This window comes from Pleurotus ostreatus (assembly GCF_014466165.1).
Source record: "Pleurotus ostreatus strain PC9 chromosome Unknown scaffold_2, whole genome shotgun sequence".
NCBI lineage: Eukaryota > Fungi > Basidiomycota > Agaricomycetes > Agaricales > Pleurotaceae > Pleurotus > Pleurotus ostreatus.
Window position 1 is genome coordinate 1,862,213 of NW_023503157.1, and position 17,510 is coordinate 1,879,722.

General features: G+C 49.7%; 6 protein-coding genes across 6 annotated transcripts; 4 read left to right on the top strand and 2 right to left on the bottom strand.

The window, feature by feature from the left end:
- Positions 1-81: 81 nt before the first annotated feature.
- EG5A (Manganese dependent endoglucanase Eg5A) lies at positions 82-1,980 on the bottom strand (the record flags this gene model as incomplete). Its single annotated transcript, XM_036773050.1, has 11 exons — positions 82-101; positions 155-303; positions 364-473; positions 524-576; positions 628-850; positions 903-1,019; positions 1,074-1,195; positions 1,305-1,398; positions 1,462-1,607; positions 1,660-1,710; positions 1,899-1,980. 11 exons carry the CDS (start codon positions 1,978-1,980, stop codon positions 82-84), a joined length of 1,167 nt encoding a protein of 388 aa, XP_036634523.1.
- A 256-nt stretch (positions 1,981-2,236) lies between these two features.
- Positions 2,237-3,371, top strand: PC9H_003458 (uncharacterized protein; the record flags this gene model as incomplete). The annotated part of the gene is made up of 4 exons (XM_036773051.1): positions 2,237-2,310; positions 2,364-2,454; positions 2,506-2,613; positions 2,670-3,371. 4 exons carry the CDS (start codon positions 2,237-2,239, stop codon positions 3,369-3,371), a joined length of 975 nt encoding a protein of 324 aa, XP_036634524.1.
- Positions 3,372-3,408: 37 nt separating this feature from the next.
- On the bottom strand, positions 3,409-8,100 carry PC9H_003459 (uncharacterized protein; the record flags this gene model as incomplete). Its single annotated transcript, XM_036773052.1, has 18 exons — positions 3,409-3,585; positions 3,641-3,851; positions 3,904-4,022; positions 4,073-4,187; positions 4,237-4,412; positions 4,464-4,604; positions 4,654-4,911; positions 4,970-5,031; positions 5,084-5,480; positions 5,530-5,652; positions 5,704-5,787; positions 5,839-6,515; positions 6,574-6,679; positions 6,727-6,895; positions 6,952-7,153; positions 7,221-7,338; positions 7,386-7,426; positions 7,488-8,100. The coding sequence occupies 18 exons, from the start codon at positions 8,098-8,100 to the stop codon at positions 3,409-3,411; spliced, it is 3,789 nt and encodes a 1,262-aa protein (XP_036634525.1).
- A 449-nt stretch (positions 8,101-8,549) lies between these two features.
- On the top strand, positions 8,550-9,414 carry PC9H_003460 (uncharacterized protein; the record flags this gene model as incomplete). The annotated part of the gene is made up of 4 exons (XM_036773053.1): positions 8,550-8,735; positions 8,788-8,883; positions 8,935-9,304; positions 9,359-9,414. 4 exons carry the CDS (start codon positions 8,550-8,552, stop codon positions 9,412-9,414), a joined length of 708 nt encoding a protein of 235 aa, XP_036634526.1.
- Positions 9,415-9,623: 209 nt separating this feature from the next.
- PC9H_003461 (uncharacterized protein) lies at positions 9,624-16,148 on the top strand (the record flags this gene model as incomplete). Its single annotated transcript, XM_036773054.1, has 25 exons — positions 9,624-9,908; positions 9,958-10,009; positions 10,061-10,808; positions 10,858-10,978; positions 11,027-12,146; positions 12,198-12,431; positions 12,481-12,545; positions 12,663-12,983; positions 13,041-13,068; positions 13,118-13,191; positions 13,238-13,432; positions 13,480-13,543; positions 13,590-13,692; positions 13,743-13,912; positions 13,974-14,029; positions 14,084-14,182; positions 14,238-14,258; positions 14,322-14,369; positions 14,418-14,426; positions 14,478-14,556; positions 14,613-14,774; positions 14,830-15,098; positions 15,151-15,531; positions 15,591-15,967; positions 16,025-16,148. The coding sequence occupies 25 exons, from the start codon at positions 9,624-9,626 to the stop codon at positions 16,146-16,148; spliced, it is 5,205 nt and encodes a 1,734-aa protein (XP_036634527.1).
- Positions 16,149-16,372: 224 nt separating this feature from the next.
- On the top strand, positions 16,373-17,470 carry PC9H_003462 (uncharacterized protein; the record flags this gene model as incomplete). Its single annotated transcript, XM_036773055.1, has 4 exons — positions 16,373-16,693; positions 16,756-16,863; positions 16,911-17,313; positions 17,373-17,470. The coding sequence occupies 4 exons, from the start codon at positions 16,373-16,375 to the stop codon at positions 17,468-17,470; spliced, it is 930 nt and encodes a 309-aa protein (XP_036634528.1).
- Positions 17,471-17,510: the final 40 nt, after the last annotated feature.

Below are 17,510 nucleotides of genomic sequence, written 5' to 3' on the forward strand. Positions count from 1 at the left end.
GAGCGAGGACGTGGCAATATATACAATGCAAGAGTCTTGATCAGAGTACATTATGATTTACGCAAATTATACATCTTAAAATCAAGGAAGGTTTGGTCGGACTATTCGGAAGGATCAGACGCTAGGTTCTGTTGCAGGTTAAGGGGGAACTCACCACCAGCGACCCAAACGGGTTGATCGGAGCCGTCTGGGTTCGGTGTGACGGTCAATTCGTAGGACGTATCGAAGGAACCAGCGCTCCAGACTGTGAATCCAGCAAGCGTCGGGAAGTGGGACTTCACGAATGCAAGCTCTTCATTGACACTTTAAGGTATAGGCAGTGGAAATAAATGATCAATCAAGAGAGGAGATGAGTGAACATACGCAGTCTCGCAGGAAGCGGTGTTGCCTCCACCGGTCTCACTGAGGAGAGCCTGTCGGTTTCCGTTGTTCTGGAGGAAGGTGACCAAGTTGGTAAATACTTGGATGTTGTTCTGGCGACTGTTGAGTGAGGAGGAATAATAAATGTGAGAGGTGTACACACGGTGCTGCATTCAGTGTGAGTCCCACTGTTGTCGAAGTCAAGGTATTTGTGGACTGCATGGGAAAATTAGCAGGAGGCATTATTTCTGCCGAGAGCTAACGTACCGTCGAAAATTATCTTGGACTTGTCGCCAATAGGATCTGTCACTCCAAGCAATGCCGGGCCTGCTTCAGTAGGGAGAGCTTCGGCGCTCGACCAGCTGGATCCGGGAATGAGAATGAACTGGGATGTGGCACCAGCTGCACGAATGGCATTAACGGCAGCTTGTACAGATGTAACCCATGTGGGGATTGATGGTACGTCGTGCGGTTCGTTCATGATGCCAAACTAGGGGATTAAAGTTCAGGGTGATAGATGGTGGCAAACCGGAATGACTTACGATGATCTTAGAGTTATCCTTGTATTTCGCGGCGAGCTGAGACCACAAGCTGGCGAACTGCTCGTTGGTGGGTCCGCCTTGGGCGATGATAGCCCCGTTCCATCGGGCGTAATTGTGCTAAGTGTCGTAAATCAGTGCGTTTACTCCCAAAGAGCGGGGAAGTCTACATACCACGTCGAGAATGACGAATGGGTTGCTAGACTGCCTGAGAGCCGTCTGAACAGTAGCATCATATCGAGAGAAGAATTGAGGATCGATTGTGCCACCGACGGTGGGTGTCATCAATTGCCACGCTATATGTGTCGATTAATCTGGTGCCAAGATCACATAAAAATGATAATACCAAAGGCTAGACAAGGATTGGGTAAGTAAAGACCTAGTGGAAAATAGGTGGCCACGTACGAATTCTGAATATGTTCACCCCTTGTGCAGCGAAGTGCGAGAACTGACCCGTTGGAGGATCAGCGGAATCATTTTCAAACGACCCGTCCGTTTTCTGAGTGGATTGCGATGGGATTCAAGAGCGTGTGCTTCGAGTCAGTTGGCATTGTGTACATACCGATGAGAAGTCGTATCCAGCCATATTGACACCGCCTAGGAAGGAAGTAATACCTCCTGAAGGAGCAGGCGTGCTGCTACCGCCTGGTGCAGAGGCAGTAGTTGTCTGAGATGGTGCCGCTGCGCCGGGAAGACATTGAGAGTAATCTAGGGACAGCGTTCATTGATTGCTGAGAGGGGGTCCAATAACAACGCTTACAGTCGTTAAGTTTGTTGCACGAGGCTCCGGACACGCAGCTGGTAGCTCCGGCTGATTGAGAGTAAGTCCAAAGTCATAAGCACAGCGGTTGTACTCACACCACCCAATGCCTCCACCTTGTGATGGCGTTACATTAATGATTAGAAAAGTCGCGTATCGGCGTTAATGAAGTTGGACATACATTGAGCATAAAGCTAACAGAGAGATGGGTCAGAGTAATGCTTAGAGTATAGTTGCACTGCACGAGCTTACAGGTTGTTGGGCGCGGACACCCCAGGATGAGATGCCTAGCAGAACAGTGGCTGAAATAAAGTACTTCATCTTGGTCGTCGGGGTGCTACATCGATCTGACAGGCTTCATCGTATTATATATGTTGTGATACGGATAATTGACGGCACATGGAGACAAAAATATGTGGAGCAGCGGAAAATCCTGGCTTCGCATACTCGCATAGAACATGATTACCTTGGTGATGATAACGTCGGAACGGAGAAACCTATGAGTGTGCTATTTATAGATAGGCGCCTCGTAGGCGCTTGTGCACTTCCGTTCAATCCATGCCACTGCACCACGATCATGTCTCGGTCGCTGACGAGCCTTTACAGGGATTATCTGCGCGCAGTGCGCCAGCTGCCTCACATTTACCTCAGGTGCGTCGTAGCACACCCCTTTGAGAAGAAAGAAGTCTCATGAACCATATCAGACAATTCTACCGTATCAAGGCTTCGGACGACATACGCTCAGCATTAGCCCGACCGGTAACAGCCCACTGTCGTGTTAAACGAATATCCAAGGTCTGCCGTTTGACGTGCGCCACACTCTTCGGGTTAATAGGGGAATTACAGGACATTCGAAGAATCAAGGCTGCTACCAGCGGCAGCAATAAGGCCTTTGCACATATCCTCGATGTCGCTTATGGTAGGAAGGGGAAACTCCGCTGGGAGCTCATGGAAGTGTGTTCTTATGACACCATCGTGCTGCGCTGATGAGGGAATTAACGTGTCGGCAGCCTCTGTTAACAGATCACCATGCCTCTCCGCCCGACCCAATGTTTCCGGGTAAACCAGATTCACGACCACCAACTTATTCTCCGGAATTGAAGACCCTCCTTACCTCGTCTGGCTCTCGCGTCAAACCACTTTCGGAACGCGCGCTTCGCTTCCCCCCTCTGCTGTCCCCCCGAGCTGATCCAAAATCAGAGGAGGCAAGACTATTGGGCCCTCTGAGCAAGCGTCGGGAGCTCAATTTTCGATGGCGCTACTTCGTATCAGAGTGGAAGAAAGTTCGGCCACCTCTAAATATATCTTCTTCACCAACGTATAACGTCGAAGAACGCTCGACATTTGGTTTCCATGGGTCGCAACTATTTGAAGAAATCGAAGCCCTCGCTGCTCAAGACCCGAACCTAAAGAGGGGTACTCGGAGAGAGAGAAACACTTCTTGCCACGCAGCCCCCGTCCACGTAGATAGTCCCTCCCCGACTCCAAGATGGCTGCGACGGCGTTACCGGGAACTTCTCTCCAGAGTCCCTATACTGATCCAGAAGCAGCCATCGAAGTTCTTTGTATCGTCTTCCCCGCTAGCCTGGTCCTCAGAACGCTTCAAGGCACCTTTCATGTCAGAAGTTGACGATGGGGATATCGCCTGGATGATGCAGGCTGAAGAATACAAGCAGCCAACGGAAAAGTCCAGAAATGATACGAAAACATAATAAATACAACAAAAAGCGACCCTCCTTCCCACTGATATCATGATCCGATCTCTAGCCCGTGTAACTCAATCATATACATGCCATAATTCCTATCGAGGGCCCTGGCAATGCCGGCCTCCCCATCTGCGGTCACAACTCCACATTGGAGGTTCAACATTGTCTGGTACTCTTCGAAGCTGAATACGGCTTTATGCCGAATGCCCTCAAGCATGTCCTGCAAAACATACTCGTAAGTGTGTTCGTAGTTCCGGGCAACGAATGCGACGAACCTGTGGGGATATGTTGAACAAGGAATAGTATTGCTTGGGTCGACTGAAATCAACGACTTGGCCATCAAACGTTATAGCCTTGATATTCTGCTGCAGAGCTTGTATGTTTCGCAATATTTTCTTGATGCCGAATGAGTTAACCTTCCGTAAGTAACGTGCGTTGGAAACTAGAAGATGCTCCAACAGAGAGCTCAGACCGGAGAATACGAAACTGTTGGTGACGGTTAGCTAGATAGATAACTAGAACATCGTAGAAGACACACTTGTGAGCCTCCTTAGATAGTCGAGAGGATACCATCTCCTCGAATTGTGTTAGTTCGGCGTTCAGTTTGGCAATATTAGAATCGGGTTGCGTAGATTCACGTTCCAAGTCGTAATTCCCCTAGAAGGAGTCAGTTGCTGATTAGACATTGAGATATAACCGGTAGATACATTCTGGAACGCTGCGCTGAGGTGATGTATGACGCGACACCGTATGTCAATACGTATGGTGTAGAGAACGAGCTCTGCAAGTTGTTCATACGTCTTGAGTAAAGCTTGGAATCGTCTTGAGGCGATTATCAGCGCCTCGTTTACCAAAGGATACAGCGACTCACAATGCCATTTCCTTTGATAACGCTAGCTTCAAGCTATCATCCGACGAGATCGGTGGCAGCACAGGCAGCAGTGGCGTGAAAGGAGTCATAGCACTCAATGGCTCCAAATTCTGAGGGGACATCGGGGCACCCTCAGTTTTCGCTTTCAGCGCAGTAAGAGCGGTGCCAAACCACATCTACGCGACGCGTCAGTTACAGAAATACTGCACTCAGGGATCAAGACTTACAACACTTCGGTGCAATGTGCATAACGATGCAACATTCCTGAGGGAAGGTATCAGGTCATCTTGAGATATATCAGCTCTTCCCAAGAATCCCAGTTCCAATTTTATCTCTTGTCGACATAGTTGATTTTTCTTCTCCAGGTCCTTGACATAATATTATGAAAGGGGTCAACTACTCCAAGATGAAACTCACTAAGCATTGGACTAAATCATTTAAACACGGAGCCAGCTCGGATCGTTGGGCCCATTGGGCAGCCAGCGCAAGCTTCGGCTCTAGTTGCATTTCCATAGGAGGTGCTACAGAAACTAAGTCCTGGAAGCGGTCGCTACACCGTTGATAGAACTGGATGATGACGCCGAGGATGAGACGCGTATAATTTTCACGGTGGAATGGAGAAGTTTGCAGCATGGTACATAGTGAATTGATGAGTGCCATGAGCTGCACGCTGGCCTATAGTTACTAGGTTAGAAAGACTTTGAGAGGAGGAATCATAGGAGGGCATGGGCACCTTCAGAAGTGGCTCGTTCGACAAACGTGCGGAGAAAGGGTCAGGCTGGAAGGCTTCGGGTCCTGCAATGATGTTAAAGCTGCTGAAAAAAGTACGTAGATACAGCCATCTTACCAATGACGATTTGATGGAATAAGTTCGAGACTTTTTCTTCTAGCTGGGGCAGATAGACTTTAAGTACGAAGTCATCTAAAACTTCACTCGACGCTCTTGAGGCTTCCGCGCCGAATGGTAGAACCTCAGCTACGCGATCCAAGAAGCAAAGAGTAGGACGGAAAAGAATAGTGACGTGAAATGCATCCGGATGGATAAGGATTCTGTGACGCTGCCCTGTCCCTAGCAATCGTTCATCCGAGCCAACATTGGAAACCATGGACTGCGTAGGATTATCCGCCGAGCCCTGAACAAGTCCTGGCATGGTGTCTTTAATCGTTGCCATCAAACCATCTTCGTATGGTTTTAGTGTTTTGATGGTCGACTTCACATCTGTGTCGACAAAGCGAAAAATAGTCTGCAAAACAGGTGAAAAAACCTGTATTACAATAACCATTATATCGTACCTTAGTTTTGTCCCGGGTGAACCTCCCATCACGGAGTATCTCGTTGATGGAAGAGACAGGATTGCGCCCGGATGTTGTGCCCTGCTCCTCGTCCGTGATGTAGTCTGAAATCAACGTCCGTACCTGCGACAGTAGGTCAACAAGAAACAGAATATTAGGGGACGGATAACGTACCTCTGATTGTACGGCCGTCCATATCTCAGACAAAGGAAATAGCGACCCAGCCTTTGCACCCGAGGCATCCTTAAAGTCCCGCCGCTGTCAACTTCGTTTGAGTATTGGCCAGGACGTCATCTATCTCTTACTTACCGACCCAATCCTGTTGGCAACCTCGTAGACAACCCTTAATCCTTGCGCTACAGCATGTAATTTAGAGTAGACAGTCCAAAAGAAGTCTTTCAAGATTTCGTGGTCTAATTGACGCGCAGACGACTCTAGACCCGCTAGCCTCAGTGCAGACGCGTCCACGACGGAACCTGTATTCAGCACGGAATCGACTCCTGATAAAGCATTCGAGAGGAGATATACCCCGTCGGCCTGGGCGATGCTGGAAGCTGGTATCACCTGCATGGAAAGACGACGCCCGAATTCCGCTCGTTCGCCGACTTCGTCTAAAGTAGCTTCCACGAGCGAATACACCTCCGTCGGTAGCCGCTGGGCAACATTGTCAAGTGCATTCCCAAGTTTCCCCAGGACAGCTAGGGATTCCATCACAGTTTCCATGTATATAAATGAGTCGGCCTCGGGATTAGTTTGTGAGGATTGGGAGACGACACCAGGAACGAGGTTGGCCATCGTGGACAATGAAGCCGAGGTGCGAGCGCCGCGGATATTGGGTTCGTTAATGTCCAGTGGAGGGTCGTTTGGCCGTGTGGCAAGGTCATTGAGATATCTTCGCATGCGCGAGGGGCCAGGGGCTGCCGCGTCTGCCTGTGTTCCAAGAGGGGAAGTATTGTCCGGATCTTCGTCGAACTCGACTTTTGGTACTTGGAACAGACAAGAGTTGATCAGTGCATCCATGTTTTAGTCGTGGAGCCTACTCACGGCGAACATCTTGGTTTGGGACGTATGCGGCCCACCGTGATTCACACCAAAATGACTTGAGGTACAGATGCCCGTGGAGTTCATCCACCAGAATGTCCCTCAGCGTCTTCACATAACATGAGCATAAGAAGAACAATGGGGTGGTGACCTAACCGTTTCCTGTGCAACCAGGTAGCTTCGTAGGTCGGAGACAGCCCCGATTTCTTGCATGTCTGCCTTGTTAATCGTCTTTAGGCTTCGAACAAGGAGAACAGATGCTTGAAGTAGCCTCTTCTCAGAAATCAGTGTTTCCAGGAGATCGGGAACAGCCTTCAGGTGTTCACTAAATGCCGTTAGTAAGCGACAAGTTCTTACTGAGAAGGTAAGACTTGACAGAACATTTGATCAAGAAGACGCATCATCTCCTCTAAGGTCTGACCCCTAGACCATAGTTGTACTAGGTCAGATCGCTTGTTGCCCAACGACTCCTTGGCCTCTTGCAGCAACGTTCGGGTCTCTTTTATCTGCGACTGGGTTGCGGTAAGGTGCGTGAGGAGCGCTGCGTGATGTGGTAGAGAGTCGGCGAATTGCTTGTAATGCTCTAGGATCAAGCACTTCATGAGTACGGGATTGGAGGTAATTGAGAGGTTAAACATAAGGTCACGTACTATCCACGGAGCCCTTTAGGGCTTTTGCAAGCATATGTTTCGTTCTGCGAAACGATTCTATATCTTTTCCGACATTAGTATCGTCCAGAAGTTGCAAAGCAAGGTCGACGGTGTTAAACTAGCAACATCATGAGAAACGCTACATCGAGGAAGCAGGGACCTTACGTCCGTGAGCTCCCAGCCACCCTCTACTTGATCCAACACAGCTGTGGAAAGTAGGGTATAAGCCAACGGGGCCTTGATCTCTGTCGCGCGATCAGGACACACCGTCTATCTCTCCAGTCCGAGCACTGGTCGGCTGCCGACCAGGCATCTTATCTCGTATTCGTTTTTGCCTTGCCTTGTCCTCCTCAATTTCTTGCTGCCGTTCCCTCTCGTAGTTTAAATCATCGCTCCCATTCGTCATGGCGCGTTTGCGCACGCCTGCAAACTGGAATGCAGAGATGGCCGAGGCCAACGTCGGTGAAGTTGTTTCATCTTCTGTTAGGCCTCTTGCACTCCGGGGAGGTGGTGGCCGCGGGCCACCTGGCGTGTTGCTCGTCGATGTGCCTGGACGAGGCCGGTGTGGTGTTGAGACATCGGATCGTGTGGTGCTCATGCTGTCTCTGTAATAGTCGCGAGAGTAGTCCGAGGGCACGTCGGACACCCCTGATTGTCGACTTCTGAACTCTGACCTTTGAGGGCGCGAAGGTCCGGAGCTATTACTATTAGGCGAACCAGTTGGTCCTTTGACATAATGGCTCGACCCGTTACTAGGTGTGGTCGGCCGTGACGGTAGCCGGCCAATCTGCAGCGGCTTTGTAGATGATTGCTGGGAGTTCCCATTTGTTAGTGAAGGAGAGCGCGCACGTCGAGTAGGGAAGGGAGGGGCTCTGGACATCGAGCTCGTCGATGTCAGGACACGGTCACGATGCATTAGGCGCTCATTGTTAGGTCAATTATGAGCGCTTAGTATGCTGCGTCTTCTTACCATATTTGGGTGAAGAGGCGGGATTCACCACTGCCAAGTCGGGTATCAGAGTATGGCCCGGTCTGCCGCACGCGTTCTGCCTTCGTTTCTGAGGCCAGTACATCGCCTGCACGCAAATACTCGTGTAGCCGACCACGAGGATGCAGTATTCCAGCATACACAACCAATTGGTGCCGTGCACGCGCACTGGTGGTCTTCAGTTGAAGATGTCCCAAGGAAAGTAATCCTCTTCATACCTGGTGAGTCAACCCCCGTCCTTGACTGATTCCTCTATATCTCACCCATCCGTACAAGGAAATCCTGGTTTGCTCGACTTCTATATTCCCTTCCTTTCTGCACTTCACTCAAAGGACCGTCGAATGTCGATTCTAGCCCATAGTCACGCCGGGCATACTCCTGGTTTCCATACTTCGCCGGGGTCTCACCGGCTTTTACTGCAGATACAGAGCGCTATAGAAGCTTTCGATGCAATCAAGGTTGAATATGGGCCTGATATTCCTGTAACCGTTATAGGGCATAGCATAGGTTCCTGGATAACTCTCCAGGTAAGTAGTCTCAATCCATCGCTCCTCCAGTGCCTAAACTGCTGCTGCTCAGATACTGAAAGCCAGGTCTGACACGATCTCTGGGGTATTCTTGCTCTTTCCAACAATAACTGATATCGCATCGTCCCCGAATGGCCGGGCCCTCTCCGTGTGTTTTCTCTAGTAAGCCCCAAAGTAGTGGCTGACGATGCTAAGCAAGTGGGTGTTCCCCTGGGCTGTGACGATATCCCGAATTGCCAACATCCTTCGGGTCATTCCCTTGTCCTGCATATTGTCCTGGATCTTCCGCTCTTGGCCCGCGCATCAAAAGTCTGTTCTTGAAGGACTTTTGCGGTCTCCATCTTCCATTCTTGCAACGTTGTCTATGGCCGACGACGAGATGAAGCTAGTACGGGATCTTGACACGCAACTTCTTCAGCGAAACAACCACAAAGTGTGGATGTACTTTGCTCAATCAGACGACTGGGTAGGCGACTCGAAGGATGTGATCCTGCGCTCTTTCCAGCCCGACAAAGGGTCCGTTCGCGTAGTCCATGGCCACCACGGTATCCCACATGCGTACTGTATTGGTGAGTCCTCACTTTTGTGAACGACCAACTACTAAATTTGATTTAATCAACCAGAACATGGAGAGCAACTGGCGGATCAGTGCTTTGATTGGCTACAGGCCCTAGACTAATTTTTTCCTCAGACAAAGTAAAAGGGTCAATATTGCTCTCAAATATATGTGTAGTACTTCTAAGCATTGGCATTGTGCTTGAAAGCTAGTTTCTCTGCGTTACTGCGGCCGGACTGTCACGTTCTCACGTGGTGGTCCACTAACGCGTAAGGCAATGGACCCTTGCTCTCGTCGCGTATCATCCCTTTCCTTTCCTTTTGGTGGGAGATATGGTGAGGTCCCTCAGTGCTCTTTCTCCCGCGCCTTCTTCTCTGGGAGTCGTCGCGAACGATGCACGAAAGGCTAAATCACAGCCGTCACACACCAACCTCGACTGGCACATCGATATCCCCGTCTTAGCACCAGTGGTACAGAGCACATACCGGCCCCTGAACGAAGTTCCAATCAACTACCAAGGCCAGCAACTTTTTCAGCTGGACGAAATCATTGGGGAGCACGAGATCGACCATGTTCTTTACTATTACGCGCGTTGGAAGCGTGGCTTTGCGTCCAGAGTGCGTTCTCTTGCTTTTAAAGTGAAAATATCGTCTGACGCGCCCATAGTTCCCTGCAGAGGGTTTGCGGGAACAGCTTCCGGAGGTAGTCGCATCCTATTGTAAGATTCACTAAATTCCAAGGGTTCCTGTGTGATAGTGACGTCTTGTAGTGAAACGCAAAAGACGCGGGGAATTTGAGGACTTCGATCCTTCAGGCAAGGATGTGCACCCCACATCTCGTCTACGAAAGGAAGTCACAGTCAATAAACGCAAGAGTTCTACTGCCTATAGCATGATCTCAGGTAGTTCATCCCGCAGCAAACTGGATGAAGCTTCGAGCGAGGATGTTGAAGACAGTGACGACGAATATGAGCGGAGCTTGCGGCCATCTCGTAGAATCCTTCGAACAAGGGCAGTGAAGGCGCTCCCCTTCAGCCCTCGCAAGACGAGAGCGCAAGATACTACACACGGCTCGAGCATCGACAATGACTGGAAGGGTGAAGAAAGCGAGGAAGATCAGCCGAAGCGCCGTTCTACACGAACCCGGAAAGTTAGTAGGTTTGATACAGCGAATTATGAGGATTCCGACGCGATGGACGTGGACAGCGGCTCCGAAGCACCGCGTTCTTCAAGATTAAAGAAGAAGCCCAGGCATGGAAAGGCGTCTCGACCTGCGTACGGTAGTTTCCGTTCTGTGGAAGACCTTGGGTACGACCTCTGCTCCGACGAAGAGACCGCGCCCCTCAGGAGGCATCGCGACTTCTGTGAGAAATGTCATCGCCAGCCAGCTCATATCCTCTTGAACAACTTGAAACGGAAGAAGACAAAAGGCAAGCGGAAGAGAAAGGATGGCGACCTTGAAGAAGAGTCTGGTGAGGAAGAGGAGAAGCTAACGCATCTTGGAGGATGGGTGCGGTGGTAAGTATAAGCTTCACCTACATGGATTACCTTCTTACACCGCCAATAGTTTGAAGTGTCCCATCTCTGTTCACTGGCGCTGCCTTTCTAGCGCTCAAAGGGACGAAATACTGAAAGCTGCTCGGGAACGCGATCGCGAAGAATGGCGCAGCAGTCAAGCACACGACGATGTATACGACGAGAATGGGCAGCCAAAGTCACATCCAGACGAACCAAAGAAGAAGCCAGGGTTGGAACCGCAGCAAATAACAGAATTTATATGTAGTTCATGCATGAAAGGGGGCATCTGCATGGGCTGCATGGGCACAGCCCTGGAGCCCGATCCAAGCTTGAATAAACCAACCCACGAAGGGACTCAGGCGCAAGACTTAAAGCCGGTTGTTGACGAGGACGTGGCCATGGAAGACGCGTCAAAAGTCGCAACCAAACCGGTCGATCAAGGGACTTCCGATCGCCTCCTCTTCCGATGCATCCTTTGCAAGCGACTCGCTCACTATGAACATCTTGCCCGACCGCCCGACCTCGATGCTGACGCGAGTGTCGTGGAAGTCGCGACCTGGTTGCAAGATGAACATTGGAGGTGTTCAGACTGCTTGTCGTTCCAGGATAAAGTAGAGCATGTCCTTGCTTGGCGACCGTACCCTCCTAACGCAGTGGAGCCCCCTCGTCCTTCTGACGAACCTCCGAATGCTAAAGCATCGCTCCCAAGGGAATATCTTGTCAAGTGGGTCGATCGAAGCTACAAACGCGTTCAGTGGGTGCCGCATATGTGGCTAGCTTCCACCCACTTCTCCAAGCTCAAAAATTTCTTGGTTGGTGGCACGAAGGTAGATCTACTCCAGGAGCCTTTCGGGGTCGGAGAACCTATTGAGGAAGCTCAGAAGGTGGACGGTCCGTCTGCTCTGAAAATCCCTGAGGAATCTCGCGCCTCGTCTTCTAAACCTGGTACCGAGCAACACACCTCATCTCCTGGATACCTCGTAAATGCCGAACAGTATATCCCACCTCTTTGGTCGACAGTTGATCGCGTTCTGGACCTCGTCGTATGGAGCCCCATGCACCTTAGGCACGCTCAGAAGTCAGAGGCCAAGAAGTCTCGTCGCCGCCTCGTCAAATCCAGAGACGAAGATGAAGAAGACGAAGAAATGCATGGCGAAGAGAACGAGGAATCGCTAATGGCGTTTAATGAGGTATTTAAACATGGTAACAACCCCCCGGAGAAGGACTCCGAGACGCTTGAAGAGTGGGAGGAGCGGACAGGACAGATATTTTCTATGGAGGACATCAAGCGTGTCGTCTTTGGTTTCTTTAAGTGGTCAGATCTAGGCTACGATGATGGTAAGCACACCATTACTTTACCTTTCAACATTGCTAAGCGACGGCTTTCAGCCACCTGGGACTCGCCGCCTCGTCCTGAAGATGCTTCTTGGCCGGCTTTTGTGAACGCGGTCAAACGATTCATTGCTTCCAGGACCGTGTTCATTAAGAAAGGCACCAAATCCGTACTCGATCGCAAAGGCAAAGGTTGGGAACACAACGGATATATGAAGCAGCACCGGAACGATGTCAAGACACTCGACATAGGGCAGGATCCTTCATTCAAACTTATGGATTTTCAAGTGAGTTGAATTTCACTTGAGTAGCATGGTCTCTAATATTTGGTAATAGCAAGACGGGTTCAACTGGTTGTGTAATAACTGGTGGAATGGCCAGCACTGCATTTTGGCTGATGAAATGGTATGTTACCTGCCATGTTCATTCCTACCCTTTGCTGATACGAAGACGACTTTCCCGCACATAGGGACTGGTTAGTTTCTGGCTCTTTATTGCATAAATCATTCTTACGTCCAACAGGGTAAAACCGTCCAAATCGCAAGCTTCCTGGGTCATATTATCGATAAATTCGATGCCTCTCCCGCCCTAGTGGTTGTTCCTAATTCTACTTTACCAAACTGGGTCCGCGAATTCGAGCGTTGGGCACCGAACCTCAGAGTTGTCCCTTGGTATGGGGAAGCGCGTGCTAGGGATGTCATCAAGAAGTACGAACTCTTTCACAAAGACGTCAATACCAGCAGATACACAGATGCCAAGTTTCACGTTCTTGTGACTACTTACGAAGCTGTCATCAGCCCCAAGGATTTCGGACCCATTTTCAAGAAGCAACCTCGCTGGGAAGTGAGTGTCCTCGACTTCAGTTCTGGTGGCGCGTTGTCAATGACATGTCTATCACAGGTCTTAATTGTCGACGAGGGTCAACGATGTGCGTCTCGATGTTGTCATTTGTCATGTCGAAACTCACGCTAGCTCAGTGAAAAGCGACGCTAGCCTTCTTTTCCGCAAGTTGTCAGAGTTGAACACGATACACAGGATCATCATGACGGGAGTATGTAGACCTCATTTCTTCATACACTGGTCCTCATTATTTTCAGACACCATTGAATAACAACATTCGTGAATTGTTCAATCTCATGAACTTCTTGGATCCCATCGAATGGAACGACCTCGGAGCTCTTGAGAAGGAATACGCCGAACTGACCGATGAACTCGTCAAAGAGCTGCACATAAAACTCCGGCCATATTTCCTCCGTCGTATCAAGAGCGAAGTTCTCGAGCTCCCTCCTAAGGTAATTTCACAACAAATGTCGCGCTGCGCTTCTCTTACATTTACTAGAACGAGGTCATCGTCCCTGTGTCAATGACGCCCCTGCAGAAGGAGATTTATCGATCCATATTGAGTACGAGTATACGCAACTGCCTCGACTTCACGCTGAACCTAAACAGGTCACAACCTCGATATCTTGAAGGGCCTCACGGTCAACGGGCCTTCTGCAGCCGTTTCTGCCAAGAAAAGTAGGCTGACGAATTTGCTCATGGAAATGCGAAAGTAAGTGCTTCGTTGTGTTCATAATTTCTGTGTCATTCAGATTTGAATAGGTGTCTTCAGCATCCTTATATATACGCGAGCGATATCGAACCAACCAACCTCACTCCTCAAGCAACGCACGAGAAATTGATCGACGCAAGTGCAAAGTTCCGGCTACTGAAGCAGCTCCTTCCAAAACTTGAAGCCCGGGGCCACCGCATACTTCTATTCAGCCAGGCAAGTTTCTTCCACAGCACCACGAATGAACAATACCAACTAATGTGCTATGCAGTTTGTGATAGCCCTTGATGTCATTGAAGATTTCGTGGTTGGTGAAGGGTACAAGTGTCTGAGACTCGTAAGTTGGTGTTAGGTAGGGTACAAACCAGCTCATGGTCGCCTTGAAAACTAGGACGGCAATACGAAATCTCGGGACAGACAGAAGAATATGGACGAATTCAACAAACCCAATTCAGAATACTTTATCTTCCTCCTATCGACGCGCGCAGGGGTCAGTGTTTGAATATCGTGTATCTTTGATAGCAACATATTGACTGCGGCTCTAGGGCGTTGGGATCAACCTATATGTACGTGCTTATTTAGATTAGTTCCCTCAAATATACCAACACGTGAACTGATGCTATGTCTAGAGTGCAGACACAGTTATTATATTTGACCCAGATTTCAATCCTCACCAGGTTTGTACCCGCCCGTCTATGTGCTGCCGAAGCTGATGGTTTTTATAGGATCTGCAAGTAAGTTTCTTCATCTATACATATTTAGCGCAGCTCCTAACTTGATGCAAGGCCATTGCCCGTTCACATCGTTTTGGACAACAGAAAACAGTGTTGGTCTTTAAGTTGATGGTTAAGGACTCGGCGGAAGGTAAGTGACACCCCGTTTGACCGTATCGACAGATTAATGTTGACGATTTTGATCAGAGCGCATCATGCAAATGGGCAAGAAGAAACTCGCCCTGGAACATCTTATTGTCAAGAAGATGGAAGACGACGACTCTGCCGGAGAAGACATACATTCTATTCTCACATATGGAGCCAGGGCTCTCTTTGATGACAGCGAAGGAGCTTCCAAGGATGTCATATGTCCGTTCATCGTTAATAGAGGGGGTCTAACCATAATTCTCACTTTTTCTTCTAGACTCGGATGCCGACATTGACAAACTGATTGAGCGGACGGAGAAGGAGACTCAGGTAGTTGAAAAGAAACCCGAGGGCGGGCTTTCTTTTGAATTTGCCAAAATCTGGTCCGCAGACAAAGACAGCTTGGAAGAGGTCCAGGAAACGGATGGGAATGACAATTCGTGGTCGCTTACTTTGCAGAAGATAGCAGCTGAACAAGCCTCCGCGCGAGTTGCTGAAAAGGCGTCGGGGCGTGGTGTGCGTCGGAAGGCAACTAATGTAGCAGGGGTATGTTTAACTTCTTTGCCCTATCCCAACGAGTCACCTAACCTATTCACAGCCTGATGCGTATCGGGAGAATCCTCCGACCCCCGTGAAGTCGAAGAAGGCATCCAAGAGTCTGTCCGATGGTTCAGATTACGGTGCTGCAATTTTGTCGATGTCGTCGTCGTCGTCGGCTTCGGATGATGACGAAATTGAGACCACGTATGAGGAACCTAAGACAGAAGGCAAGAAACGGAAGGCGAAAACCCGCTCACCAAGACCCTCGGTCTCTCAACCTCAGTATGTTCCGTATGCATCGGGCGACATGTGTAGTCTCTGCCACACGAATCACGCAGACAACGGAGGGGAATGTGGGATGACAAGAAACTCGCAAGATCTCGTTGCGTTCCGATTGGCGTTGATGACCGATGACGACGACGAGGATATCGAAGTCAGGGTCAGTTACTTTATCGAACCCTTTAACTTACCACCCTTCTGACATGCTGCCTTCCGTAGAGAGCTGCAATCAAGGCTATCGACGAAACACTTGCTCGACGGGGCGACGGTCATCTCCTCTACAGACAACCGCTCTTCCTGCTTGATAAGCAGCCAGCTCAACACTCAACTGCCAATTCATCATCTACGAGCCACCACCAACCCGTTGTGCCTACAATATACTATGCCGCAAACGCTCCAGCCGCTCCCGTTGCACCACCTATTCCAACACATCACACCTCAGTCTTCCCCAGCACTAGCCAGATAGTAATGCACAACCCCGAGCTCAGTAGGCCGAAGCCGAAGAAGCACAAGAAACCATTCCAGTGTCCTGTTTGTGATCAACAGACATACCATCTAGTCAAGGATTGCCCGATTGTTAACCTTGGGTCTCGTAGGTAAGACAATTAACCTTTTTGTTGAACTCGTGGATGTTGAATCAATCCACCTCTCAGAATCGCCGTGGAAATCGCTCGTCTTGACAAGGATCCCACCAAGGCTGGTGTCGTCGACATCTTGCGAACTATATACGCTAGGTCGGTCAAGAGTGAAAAAGCCCTTGGAAATCCATCCACTTAGACAATGCCCGACAATCACCCTAGCAAATAGACTACCATTCAGTGCAATATATGACAATTTGTAGATAATATACGTATCTTAGCACCTGCCGGACTTTATCTGCACTCTGCGAGTCAATACCACCAAGTGCTTCTGCTTCCCAAATATTTGTACTCGTTAAGGCCACTCCGATCGTACTTCCAACCAACCTCCATTGCATCCTGTTCCATGTATGAAGCCGAAAAATGAACATCCCTGCATCTTCTGCCACTAACACAGGCGAGACACTGCCTAGTCGCAAACGCCCACGACCAGACGCGCTTTCGGACCCCCCAAATCATGATGTCGGACTAAACGTCCGTGCGCCACCCAAACTCCCGAAGGTGGATTGCGAGCTTCTACTGGAAGCATATACGCACAGATCACTACGGAAACCAGTGGGCGATGTCGAAGACCGGCTCTGCGATAATGAACGTCTTGCCGTACTTGGGAAATCAGTGCTTGGTCTGGTCATCACAGGCATTTTGTACAAGCAGAAACCGCGTCGCGATGCGGAAGAAATAGAGGTGAGTATCTCCAATGCGCTTGGAGTACTTCAAAGCAATAACAACTTCTTGCAATTGTGAAGGTTGAACTTGCCCAGCTATCGCGTGAAGTGGAATGGGCTCAGATGTACGGTATGGTAGAAAACATACGATGCCATCCAAATTCACGCGACGAGTTACGCGCGGAAGAGGTACGCATATATCTCTGCGGTGCAAAAATACATCTGACACTGCGTAGACGGTGCAAACCGTGTTCCGAGCGTTCACAGGCGCAGCATTCATCTCCAGCGGCCTCGATGCGATTGAAGAATGGATTGAACAATTACTGCAGACTGGTGACGACCTTGATGCTGAAACAACGATTTGTCCGCCACAAAACCACACTGCCAAGGACTCACATCCTCACAAAAAGGCAAGGACATCCGAACCAGCAAGCCCCCAAGTATTCTTTGCGTCTCAGCCCTTTCGAAAACCACTCGATCCGGCCCCGTCCATAGGAAATCCTTTGACACCGGCCCAACCTAATCTCCCTTTCTTGCCATCCTTTCACCAGGCTGCTTCACGCCGAGGTGTCTCTGTCACATATACCATTGAACATGCTGGAGCAAACCATTCCGGGCAATGGATTGCGCAGTGCCTCGGTGAGTCGACTCCAGTGAGACTTGCGATGCTATATCTGACTCCGGTCATCCTTGATTAGTCAATGGAATACTGAAAGGTGTGGGCTCTGGTGGGAATAAGCAGGCAGCAAAGGAGGCGGCAGCAAGGAAGGCGTATTATGCCATGGGTTGGACCTAAGTCAGCCGCACTTTGTCAGCGTCGCGATGGTGCCAGACAG